This window comes from Cheilinus undulatus, linkage group 16, assembly GCF_018320785.1.
Source record: "Cheilinus undulatus linkage group 16, ASM1832078v1, whole genome shotgun sequence".
Lineage (NCBI taxonomy): Eukaryota > Metazoa > Chordata > Actinopteri > Labriformes > Labridae > Cheilinus > Cheilinus undulatus.
The window spans coordinates 45,012,979-45,025,592 of NC_054880.1; the positions used below are offsets into that span (position 1 = coordinate 45,012,979).

Here is a 12,614-nt window from a genome sequence, read left to right on the forward strand (position 1 = left end):
GTTCCAAAAATGGGTCCAGATTGTGCAAAATTGATGAAAAGCGGCAAATAATTGTAACAAAATTGGGTGAGAAAAAAATTATTTCAAAAGTATTCTGTTTTTTTAAGGCACCTGGCGACCCCCTCTTAGAGCTTCGTGACCCCCAATGGGGTCCTGACCCAAAGGTTGAGCACCACTGCTTTAGACGTTCATGCTGATATTGCATCTACATGATATTTCATGTTTTTCGTCCATCAGTTCACAGACAGCAGAGCTCCATACATGCTTGGATTTTTTACCCTTTTATTGATTTTTTTTTAGAGCTCAATCATGGTAAATATAAGGTGGCTTTTTTGACCCAAAAAACAGAAAAAAAAATTCCTTAATGTCAAAGTGAAAACAGATTTCTACAAAGTAATGCCATTTAAATAAAAATATGTGATACAGAATAAGTGACTGCATAAATATTCATCTCCTTTAAAGTGACTGACCTAATTAACAGAGGTCCAGCCAATTGGTGCAAGTAGACTCACAATTAGTGAAATGAGGATTGTAATATAAAGGCACCAGTGGCTGGAAGGTCCAGTGTCTGGTTAATCAGTATTACTGACTACCATTACATAATGGAGACAAAAGAACACTCCAGGCAACTCAGAGAAAATGTTTTTTAAAAGTATGTCAGGGGATGGATACAAAAAAATCCAAGGCATGGAGTTCAGTTAAATCCATCATGAAAAAATGAAGGAATATGTCAAATCTGTCTAGCTCAAACCCTCCTCATAAATTGAGTGAGTGTTCAAGAAGGAGACTAGTGAGAGAGGACACCAAGACACCTATGACTACTCTGAAGGAGTTCCAAGCTTCAGCAGCTGAGATGGAGAGACTCTGCAGACAACAACTGTTGGCCGGGTTCTTCACCAGTCAGAGCTTTATGGGAGAGTGGCAAAGAGAAAGACACTGTTGAAGAAAACTCAGATTCAGTCTGGACTTGAGATGTGGGAGACTCCATGGTCAAGAGGAAGAAAGTTCTTTGGTCTGATGAGACCAAAATGGAGCTTTTTGACCATCAGACAAGACGCCAAACACACCATTCCCACTGTGAAGCACAGGGGTGGCAGCATCATGCTGTGGGGATGCTTCTTAGCAGCCATGGAAGGCTTGTAGAGGTAGAGGGTAAAATGAATCTGGGGGAAAAAAAAGGAAAATGCTGGAGGATGATCTTATTCAGTCTGCAAGAGAACTACAGTTTATCAGAGCTTTATAATTTAGCGAGACAATGAGCCAAAGTGTTCAGCAAAAGCTGCACAGAAACAGTTCAAAGACAACAAGGAGAATGTTCTGGAGTGGCCGAGTCAAAGCCCAGATCTCAATCCAATAAAGGATTTGTGGCTGGACTTGAAAAGGGCTGATCACGCCTGATCCTTGTGTAACCTGACAGAGCTTGAGCTGTTTAGCAAAGGACAATGGAGTAAAACTACAGTCCAGATGTTTGAGCCTGACTGAGACCTATCTGCACAGACTCAGAGCTGTGACTGCAGCCAAAGGTGACTCTACTAAACACTGACATAAAAAGGGTTGATATTTAAACAGTCACTTATTTTACATGACATATTTTATTTAATTTACATTACGTTTTAGAAGTTTAAAGGTTTTTTTTTTTGTCAAGTCAAATTATATTGACATTTATAGAATTAGTCAAAAGATAAATCATGGGAGAAAACCTTTTATCAGCACTGTAGGGCTGCACTGGCTCTGCTGACTCTACTTTTGCCTCTCTTACTACATCCATTACACCTCCTAAACATTCATAGGGAGGACCAAACATGACAGAGGTTTAAACATCACAACTTTTAACACCATGAATTTGGCTTGTTAGTGGCTGTTTGTTAATAACCGTAACCAGTGTTGAGTGCTTTTACTTTAACCTTAACCACGTCAGAGTACTTTTCTGTTACCAAAAATAAAATCCCTTTAACTACATGTCCCATAAGTCAATTGTAAATACAGCACATGACCAGGCCAGCTGAACCTCTGCCTTTGTATATGTGGACTCTACTGTCATTCCACAGCCTAGTTTAGGACCCGTCATCTTGACTAATAACATAATTACCAATGTCACAACCTTTAACAGCTCTTAAATCTGTTCAAAATCTGACAACAAAGAAGGCAGGGGCATGCACAGTTACACATAGGCTTTGAGCATTACGCACAGGCTGTGCGCAATACTGCATACCTTAATGAAAAGGCTCTGCAGCACAGCCTGCAATTAAACAAGGGCTTTTAAAACTACGTTTTGCTATGATGCTGTTGTCCCTTTCACCTTTGAATATTAGTAAAATGGGGATAATTCCACTATACTGCCAACATTTTATTTATTTGTTTGGTTATAAAGGGGTACAGAGCACTTTTCCTTGATAACTTGTTTGAAAAAAGTAACAGCTGAGGCAGGTATATCTGGCACAACTTTACTTACTTCCAAGGTGCATGGAGGATGAATAAGGTCTTGAAGGAAACAGAAATCTCCACCAACACTTGTAGTTTCGAGAACAGCTTTATTACACTGATGCGTTTTGGCTTGTGGCCTTCATCAGCTAAGCTGTTAGCATCAGCAGCGCTAGCTGTTAGTGTCAGTAATGTTTACAATGCTACCTGAAGGTAGTGACTTTATTTTTTCAACAGTTTATTTACCTATGCTCCTGGTGATAGGCAACGACATCCAGAGCACAACCTAGGTTGTGTCAATCCTCCTTCCTGCCCTCAGACAGCTTACTCACAACATCTACGCCACAGCCTCAGTTTTTGGTCAAAATATGTCCAGAAGTTGTTAAATAATTCAGATAGCCAATAACTAATACATTTATAGTAGCCTCATTTCACCCCCTTTTCCAAAAGCCATTATATCCCTTTAGTAAGAAGGTACAAGTCCAATTTAAGCAGCCTGAGATGTGTTAATTAGCCTGCATTTTTTCTTAATTGTTTTTTCTTCTTGTCCTTTTTTTTGCTAATGTATTTTTTTTTTTTTTGGTGTTACCATTTCATTTTTTTTTCCATTGCTGTGCTTGTTTCTAGTCACTTTGGAGCTGCACATGCCTTCATGTTTTGTGTTTCTGTTTTGTTTAAATCAGTGCAGGGCCGTGGTTCTTGATGCAAACAGACAGACAAAAACACAGGCAGGCAGATAGACAGACGAGTGGGGCAGGGACTGGTGCTGCTGTTTAGTGCTGAGGCCTGGCCTGGAGACTGCTGACTGATGCAAAATAGAAACACGGGGGTGGGACGGTTGGAGAGAGGGAGAGAGTGAGTGAAAGCCGAAGCGAGACTGATGGCGAGAGAGAGGGAGACGGTGCAGAAAAGAGAAGAGTGGGAGGAAGGAGGGAGAGAGGGAGAGACATTATCGAGCCAGTGTGAGTCAGCAGGTTGACAGAGCTTCAGGGTGCGGCTCCAGCACGGCGCTGCTACTGTAAATTCTCCAGTTTGAATGAGATTCTTATGGAGTCTGCAACATCAGTCACTTCAGAGCCTTTACTGCATGTATGATGAGAATGTTAATATCGCTCTCTTTAAAGAATAAATGATCTGAATCTGTGACTCCCTCTTTGATCTGATCAATGGTGCAGCTCAGCTGAGGGCTTTCAGATGGCTAAATTTACCTCTGAACTGGTAATCCATGAGAAATATTAACTCAAATACATTGTAATAAAATTACTGGCATCTTTACTACAAGTCAAATAAAAATAAAACGGAAACACTGAATCAAAATATTGGCTCTTAAAGCCGTCATTATGTTTATAAGCAGCCTTCCTTGTCCTTGTAAAATCCATAGTGTGCAATAACTGGGTGTGTTTGACCTGCGTGTGTTTGTAGGACCAGGAGACAGCGTGCCTGCGGTGTACGGCCTGGATGTGACGGACGTGTCCCGGTGGGAGGAGATGGTGCTGAACCCTGCACTGCAGATACTGGACAGCCTCAGGAAGGTGGGGCCTCAGTGATCTGAACCAGCTGCCTTTGGTCAGAATCTCCATCTGCCGTCTGGAACCAACAATTTCCATACTTCCTTATTTACTACCTTTTGTTCCTCTCTTATTTACTTTCTTATGCCTCAGTACTTTAATTTTCCATCTGTTTCCCCCTCTTAACATTCTACTCTTTTTCCTACATCCTGATTTTGTTTACTTGCTTACTTAGTTTTCCATTTATTTCTCTTTATCTTTTTTTCTTTCTAGCTCTGCCCTATTTCATTCTCCTCATGCTCTCTGAATTCCATGACACTTAAAAATTCCATCTTTTTAGGTACTTTTTCCATTTTAACTTGACTGTCCTTATTTCACATGAGAAAAAATGTGGAGTGAGAAGGTTGCCAACAGAGAATGAGCTGTCTTCCTGTTGGACAGGGGTTCCTCTGTGATAGCAACTCCCTCACCATACATTATACAAATTAATAGGCAGCTACTCACAGCATTTCCTGAAAGTATGTGAGCGCCACACTCACAGTGTTGCTCGCTGTCCACACTGCATCTGTTAAAAACTGAATTCCCTACCATTATTTCAGGTTAAATCACAGCATTTCAAACATGGATATTTACTATTTTATTCATGCTATCTCTGCTCCCGTCTGACACTCCTAGTGCCTTGTCATCTCCTTTCCTTCTTCCTCGTCTGTGCCGTCAGAAGAAATGGCAAAGAGGCATAAAAATTCATCGCTTACGAGCTGTCTTTCTGTGCAGGTTTCTGTGTAAGATTGGTAAATGTAGGCCATTGTGTGCTGTTAGGAAATCAACATTTTGAACAAAATATTGATTTGGAAATCATTTTAAGGATGTAAGAATGATTTTCATCTTCCATTTAACAAACTGAGCAGAAGAAAGAACTTCACATAGCCTTTATAAAGTGACTTACATTAAACTGAATATTTTCACTATTGATGAAGTTAGACAAAAGGCGCAGATCCACATACTGTACTCACAGCTGTTTCTAATAGCAGCCTTCGCTGTGGTGTTATGTAGCTTTAGCATAGCGTCAGTTTTACTAGAACTGGACCACATTTCTGTGTGAAATAAAGAATAAAAACACTTTACACTAAAAGCTTTTCATGATGTGAAAGATGTTTTCACTCCTCTGCTGACCTGCTTCAGTATGAGTGTGGGATAGTTGGTTAGGGTTAGTTGTTGCGTGTGTGGTTGTATACAACAGGATCAACAGGAGACTACTGAATGCTACCTAGTGAGCATGGCGGTGATGCACGCTGACGCAGCAGCCTTGTGGTATAACCCAGAGAATGGGGCGCATGACACCTACAGTCAGAAGGGGAGGAGGCAGAGATGGCGTTGTGTGAGAAGCCAGGGCAAATGAGCCGGGCAGCAGGGCTAGGCTAAGAGCAGCCCCACACTAACCTGACGTACCAAGCATCTTTCTCGCAAATGCCCTCTCCCTCGCCAGCAGGATGACATAAGGCTGCAGATTTCTAACCCACTGCTTGGGCGACTGTGTCTTGATAATAACAGCGACCTGGCTGCAGGAAGACATACCGGACCTAACCGTGGATGTACAGAGCTGACCAGCCAGCCAACTCAGGTAAGATTAGAGGGGGTTGTTGGAGTCATATCCACAAGCGGGCCTCCAGGATCCTGAGCATCTTTCTCGCAGGTGCCTGCTCCCTCGCCAGCGGAATGGAGACGTGGGGCTGTGGATTTCTAACCACCGCTTGGATGGCTGTGTTTGCTGCTACAGAGGAGACTGCCTAACGAAGTTTCATTGTGTTTTTACTATGCAATGACAATAAATGATTTTCTATCTACCTACCTACCTACCTTCCTACCTTCCTACCTAGCTACAATGTCTGGTAGTGGGGTGATCAGCTCGGACTCAGCCACAGTGGCAGTTTCATCAGAATAGGACTTGTCTTTATTAAAACAAGGGCAGAGAACAACACTGAAAGCTTTTCATCACAGAAAAGATGTTTTCACTCTTTTCTCTCCGTCTGCTTCAGCATGAGTTGGCGATTTTTACGGGTTGGGTCTTCCACTGTATTTAGTGGCTGCTGCCGCGGTAGCTGTTGGCTTGGATGTAGCTGTAGAAAAGCGGCAGTTTAATCAGAACTAGACCGTGTTTCTTTTACAGACAAGAGCAGAGAGCCACAACGAAAGCTTGTCTTTGCAGAGAAGATGTGTTTGCATGTCTCCTGACCGGCCTTGGCATCAATTTTATTCATCAAGAATTTCCACCATCTCCAGCACCTCAAGAGTAGCGCATGTACACATTGTCACTTAGGCTCGTCTAGGCTAAATAATCTCTGATTACCATTCGAGAATACTGGAAAAGTCCTACCCTTGCCAAACGCTTTCTGTGGGAGCTTTCCCAGATGAATGGGAAATACATTCATGCAATGGATATATCAGAAAACACCGTTCAGTCAGGCATTACAACAGGCATCCCAGATAGTTGCAGTGAGCCAGATACTAGGGTTAACCTAGTCTAGTTTACCCTGTCATGGTTTAAGTCAGCTGACTTTTCTTTCTCCATTTCCTGGTCTTTAACTGCTTAATCTGAAACCACACTTTGTTCTGTGTTCCTGTAATGTTCTGTTTCTGTGTCTGTAATCTGTATCTTCAGTTTTGTCTTTTTTGCAGCAGCAGCAGCAGTTTTTGTCTTTATCAGCCTCTGTACAGCTGTTTTCATCTCCTTTCTCCTTCTCCCACAGTAACTGGACTTCTCCCCACAGATTAATCTGACAACATTTCACCTTCCAGAGTTCGTGATTAGATACTCGTTCTTAGAAGCATCCTGCTTTTCTTAGTAGCAGGTTGTTCTTTTGAACAACAGTGATCTATTCAATGATAGACGACATAATTGGCCAATCAGAATCAAGTATTTTTAACAGCCCAACATGTAATAATGGTTTTTAGAATCTGACCCCACTGACATTACTAAGAGCTGAAGCAGAGTACATCATGTTTTTTGTCTTCGCTGTCGTCTGTTTGTCCATCCTCGCCATTGTTGTAAACGTAATATTGCAAAAAAGCTTCGGCGGATTTTTTTCAAACTTTTCACAAATGTTCATCCTGACTTAAGGGTGAACAGTTTGCATTTTTGAGGTAAAAGATCAGTTTGGCCTCATGATCTGATTTTGCTTGTAACATTTGTACCACAGAAAACCCCACAGCCCTCTTCTTCTGTCAGGTTTCACTGTCTGGGAAGTGCAAAGTCCTCATGAAGGCACATAATGACCAGTCAGTAGTTCCAGTTTTATATTTGTGTCTTTTAAAGTATAGTTGTTCCGATTGCGATACCTGTATCTAGGGCTGGGAGATTTAGGCAAAAATCAAAATCACGATTAATTGAACTTTTTACCTCGATTATGATTAATGAATGATTATTCCACCCCCAAACTCCAACCCTGCTTGTTCTATAACTATTTGTATAATTTTAAAATAAAACAACTGAAAGGACCAGGCACAGATAAGAATTTATGGTTACATATTTAAATATATGAAATCAAAACACACATCAGCTGAAATGAAAATGTTTTTCGTAAAAAGTCAAGTTTTTCCAAGGGGAAAAATTTGAAATAATTAACACGGCAGGTTTCTATCGGGTTCGATTATTTTTCGATTAATTGCCCAGCTCTACCAGTATCGTAAATACGTCTGATACAGCTCAAAATGCAGCATTGGTATGGGCGAGTACACGAGTTTATGCACCAATCCGATACCGTTTGGTTTAGCTTGCAGCAGCAAAGAATGGTGGCTGTGTGACAGTTTTTCTCTGAATGTGATCATTAAAATGCCTTCCAGACCGTCGCTGTCGTACACGACAAGAAGTGACACAGTTTATCAAAAGTTAAATAACTGTTGAACCATAAATCGCTGCCTCTTCCTTGTTTCTCCTCTTGAAGCTAGCCATTGTGCCGTCCCATTGATGCCTTTGAATCCTTTGCAGCAGCATTTCCAGTGAGCCTGGAACTCGTGTGACTTTTGGGGACTTTAACTATAGAGATCCACCCCAGTAAACGCGACATTGAACGTCTTTTTTTTTTACCTATTTTAATGAAATTACGATCATTTATTTACACTAGCTCGAATGCTAACTGCCATATTGTGTACTCTTTGTGAGAGTCTGTCAGCCAGTTGCAGGCTGTTCTAGAAGAAGGTATGCTGCCCGGATAGAGCATAATATGTAGAGAGATGGAGAGAGTCTGTGATGCAGCCCCCTGTATTATTTTTATTTTAATATTTAGCAGTGAAACTCAATAATCAGCAGGAAAACATCTTTAGGCCCACAGAGATGCTGTACACCAGGGATGTCAAACTTAATCACAGCAGGGCTGAATTCTGAATTTGGGTCCAACCTGAGGGCCGAGCAGGGTCCACATTTAACCATAAACTGTCAACCTCATTTTCACCAGCAATGAATTATGGGGAGAAAAAAAAACTGATAAACTCGTGATAAATGATTTTGAGATGGAAAAGGGTCAAAATTATAAGTTTAAAGGCTCAGAATCTGAGATAAAAATTAAAACTTGTTAGCTCAAAATGTTCAAAACATGGCATTTAAAGTCAAAATAAAGTTTTTAAAAGGCAAATATATGAGATAGAAAGTTAATATCATGATTCTTGACAGTCAGAATATTAGATAAATTCAAAATCAGCAGTCTAAAACATCAAAGCATGAGAAAAACATTAAAATTGTGAGTTTTAAAGGTCTAAATATTACTTCAAATTTAAATCTAAAAGGTCAAATTATGAGATAAAAGTCAAAGTTAGGAGCTGAAAAGGTCAACGTGAGAAAAAAATCATAATCATGAATTTTAAAGGTCAAAATATTACTTAAAATTTTAAAATTGGGGATTGAAAAATAAGATAAAAAGTCATAATTGTGAATTGAAAAGGTCAACATATGAAAAAAAAAGTCAAAACCATAACTTTGTGTCATAACTGTGAGATGCAAAATTAAGAATATGAAATAAAAACAGAAATGTATTGTCCCACATTCCTGTTTATCCAGTTTTTTTAACTTTTAACTTTTTCTCATTTTTATGACGTAACAAGGATATTTTAGATCATCATGGTTATGTTTACATTTTTAAACTGGAGGAAATCTGCAGACCTCAAACCAGTGGGTCAGTTTTAATAAAAATATGATAGGATCTGGTGGGCCGGGTGTAACTGGACCATGGGCTGGATTTGGCCCCCGGGCCTTGGGTTTGACACCCCTGCTGTACATTATGATTCTATTTGTTGAGCCATGTTCTAGTCAAATATAGGTCTACAATAATTTGCTACTCTGCACAGTCAGTCTAGAAAGTTCACTTGTATCGGCTGATACCTTGGTATCGGAGCCTTACTATACTTATTCTAATTGAAAACTCTACAGACATGGTTTACTTGTCAGTCTTATTCATTTATTTGTTTATTATTCCATCAGGGCGAGGAGCCAGCTGTCTCACCAATCAGAGTCCAAGCAGAGGAGCAGAGAAACAAACGGAGCCACCATTCCTGTGATCTGTGTGACAGAGTGATCATAGGTGACCTGGAGTGGACAGGTGAGACTCTCAGTACACCTCACACTGCATGACAACATTCTCATTACCCACAGTCCTTTGCGGCTAAAAACTTGCACCGAATGCCATAACCCAAAACCATTCAGGACAAACGGTGCTCTGTTGTGTCCTCTACCTGCAGCTCACCTTAAATCTAAAAAGCATCACTATCATGTGAGGAAGAAGAGGAAGTCCGATCCAACGTCTGACCAATCCCAGGTTGAACCTGCACCTCCTGACTCAGCTGCAGAGATCTCGCAGAGCCAGGACAAGAGCACAACACAACAGGAAGTACCTGTGGCGTTATAAGAGTTGTTAAAACTGGACTAAGTTAATCTGCGTTTTTGTTTACATCAGCTGGATGTTTCCTCAAAAGACTGCTCTTCCTTTATTCTGCTGCTCATTCATGTTGTAAATAATTAATCCTTCCTGAATGCAAAGAACTTTGATTCTAAGAACATTTTAAAAATGTAAGAGTGTTTTACTTCAGTCGTACTCGTTTAAGAGTATGGGTTTATGAACTTGTGAAGCAGAGGTGTTGACTACCAGGGTAGTTCAACATCGTGGACTGAAAATAATTACTGGAATGTTTTATGTGCCGCCAAAGAAGAGTTCTAACACTTATATTTGTTCTATCTATTCTTAAAGTGCCTCCATTAAAGTGATCTTTTCATACTTTGATTTCCAACTTAATATTTTTTGACTTCGTCATATTTGCAATTTGCATGCATCAGGATAGGGCTGCACGGCAGCGCAGGGGTTAGCGCTGTTGCCTCACAGCAAGAAGGTCCCTGGTTTGCTTCCCCAGTTAGGGCCTTCTGTGCGGAGTGTGCATCCCCATGCACCTGTGGGTTCTCTCCAGGTACTCCGGCTTCCTCCCACCACCAAAAACATGCTCATTAGGTTAATTGGTGACTCTAAATTGCCCGTAGGTGTGAGTGTGAGCATGCCTATATGTCAGCCCTGAAATTGACTGGCATGCCTGGATGCATCAGGATAAGATGTAAGAAGGAAAAATTCAGTACGTTTACATGCAGAGTTGAGCCCAGCTGTGGTTAAATCTTGAGTAGATCGTTTATCAGTCTTACAGCTGCATGCAGTTCAATCTGACTGGCTCTGCATCTGGAGGTTATTTTAAAGGAGACATATTATGCAAAAATCACTTTTTCAGGCTTTTCTAACACAAATATGTGCCCCTGGCCTGTCCACAATCCCCTCAAATACCAGAAAAATCCATTCTCTATCCCCCTCTCTTTCTCCACCTTTCAGAAAATGTGTGCTAAAACAAGCTGTTCTCAGATTTAGCTCCTGGTGACCTCACCAGGAGCGTGAGCACTCGCCCCCTTGTTTGGTTGGCCCTCCCCACTTGGAGGAAAGTTCAGCCGTCCTCTACTGAGCCTCTCAATTACCAGCTGAGATGCTGGATAGCTCAGTGGGTTATCCTGCTGATTATGGCCTGGGAGGTTGATGGTTCGAATCTCAGTCAAGTTCTAAACTTTGGATAAAAGTGTCTGTATTACCAGGAGTACTGCATCCATTTCCTGTAAGGGGTGTGGTCAGGGGCGGAGTCAGACAGCTAATTACCATTTAAAGCCACAGACACAGAAATGGCTCGTTCTGAGAAGGGCTGAAATAGAGGGGGTTTTAAACGTACAAAGATCCAATACTGGAGTGATTTTTCAGCAACAAACTTCACAGGCATGTTTTGGGGACCTCTGAGACCAATTTAAGCTTGTCTTAAAAGGGTATGATATGTGACTGAAGCCAGATAAAGTTCCTGCAAGTCGGCATTCTGGTGTTTGAGAAAATTGATACAAAGTCGTTTTCTTCAAAATGATCATTTTTCGTTTTTTTCTCATTTTATGCAAGTCCGACGTTTAAACTACTCATTCGATGAAAAAAGTAACACAAATGTGATATTTAAAAGCGTTAATTTTGTGTTTAAAAATGCCCTCTTTTCGTAGTTTCTGCGTGGAGATTGAGGGGAGGGGAAAGCGAAACTGCTGGGTGATAATTGGCCACTCAGCCTGCCATTGTCCCCAGTTTCGCCCATTGAGATGGACAATAACAAACACTGCATGGCTCAAACTCCACCCCCCTCGGCACGTAACTACAGCTGTTTCTAGTTATCACCTTTATCAACAAGCCTCAAGATGCCCCCTGCAGTGAAGAAAAGTAGAAGAGACGATGAAGAAGCAGCAAGAATTATCAACAGACTTGGGACAACTTCAGGATCCCTCGACAGTGAAAGTTTGATGAAGGCGGATTTCCTATGGGAATATTTAGATGAGCGTCACCAGTCCGATTCAGAAGCTTGGTTTGGGTGGACTTTATGTAAACGTGGCTCGATTGTTCACACCCATCACCTGGCCGGCCTGAAGGTAGGAGTAGTCCTGAAACTTTGAACCTGTTTTTCTCAGAACAAAGAGAAACTAGAAGTTAACATTCAAATGAGCATATCTTTGTAAAATATGCCCAGATTAAGGTGTATGATACATCATTTGAAAGCTTGGAATCTACGCTTTCATAATGTGTAAAAACTCAAAAATGACCTCTGATGACTTGCAGGAGTTTTTAGCAGCTTTGGTCACAACTGTCTCCTTTAAGAACAGCTCGGAGATGAGGAGAGGGAGAAGGAGCCGGTGGCTCCCGCTCGTTTGCTTCCTCTCCAGCGGAATGAACTTTTCTTCTTTATGTGTTTTGTTTTCCCAGCTTCTTTCTCTTCTTTTTTGGTTGTTTAACAGCAGTTACCAAGCAAAGCACTTCTGCCTTCTATATCGGCAGGTAAATACTTTTCAGATATATCTGTTTTTTTAATAGGTTGGACATATTTGTTGTGTGCATGCACAGAACCGTGACCCGGGACAATTGCAAATACTGTTACACCTCTATTTAATTGATCCCCAATTGCATTATCTATGCAATATCTATTGAGTCAGACTGACACAATGAATCAACTTTTTTTATTTGCACACAAATGTACTGAATACAAGAGAGGAGAAAAACATGAAAAAAGCAGCTTTATCACAGGCACAAAGATTGCACTGTCACCTTCTTGTTGTATGATTTTACCACCATCCAGCCCTCCATGATGGTGAAT

General features: G+C 41.0%; 1 protein-coding gene across 1 annotated transcript in view; it reads left to right on the top strand.

Moving 5' to 3' along the window:
* trit1 (tRNA isopentenyltransferase 1) overlaps nucleotides 1-10,164 on the top strand; it is a 78,024-nt gene extending 67,860 nt beyond the window's left edge. Inside the window, exons 9-11 of the mRNA XM_041810039.1 lie at nucleotides 3,844-3,953; nucleotides 9,400-9,517; nucleotides 9,657-10,164. Coding sequence (XP_041665973.1) covers nucleotides 3,844-3,953; nucleotides 9,400-9,517; nucleotides 9,657-9,823 — 395 coding nt within the window. The 3' untranslated portion in view covers nucleotides 9,824-10,164. The remainder of the gene's footprint in view (nucleotides 1-3,843; nucleotides 3,954-9,399; nucleotides 9,518-9,656) is intronic.
* Nucleotides 10,165-12,614: the final 2,450 nt, after the last annotated feature.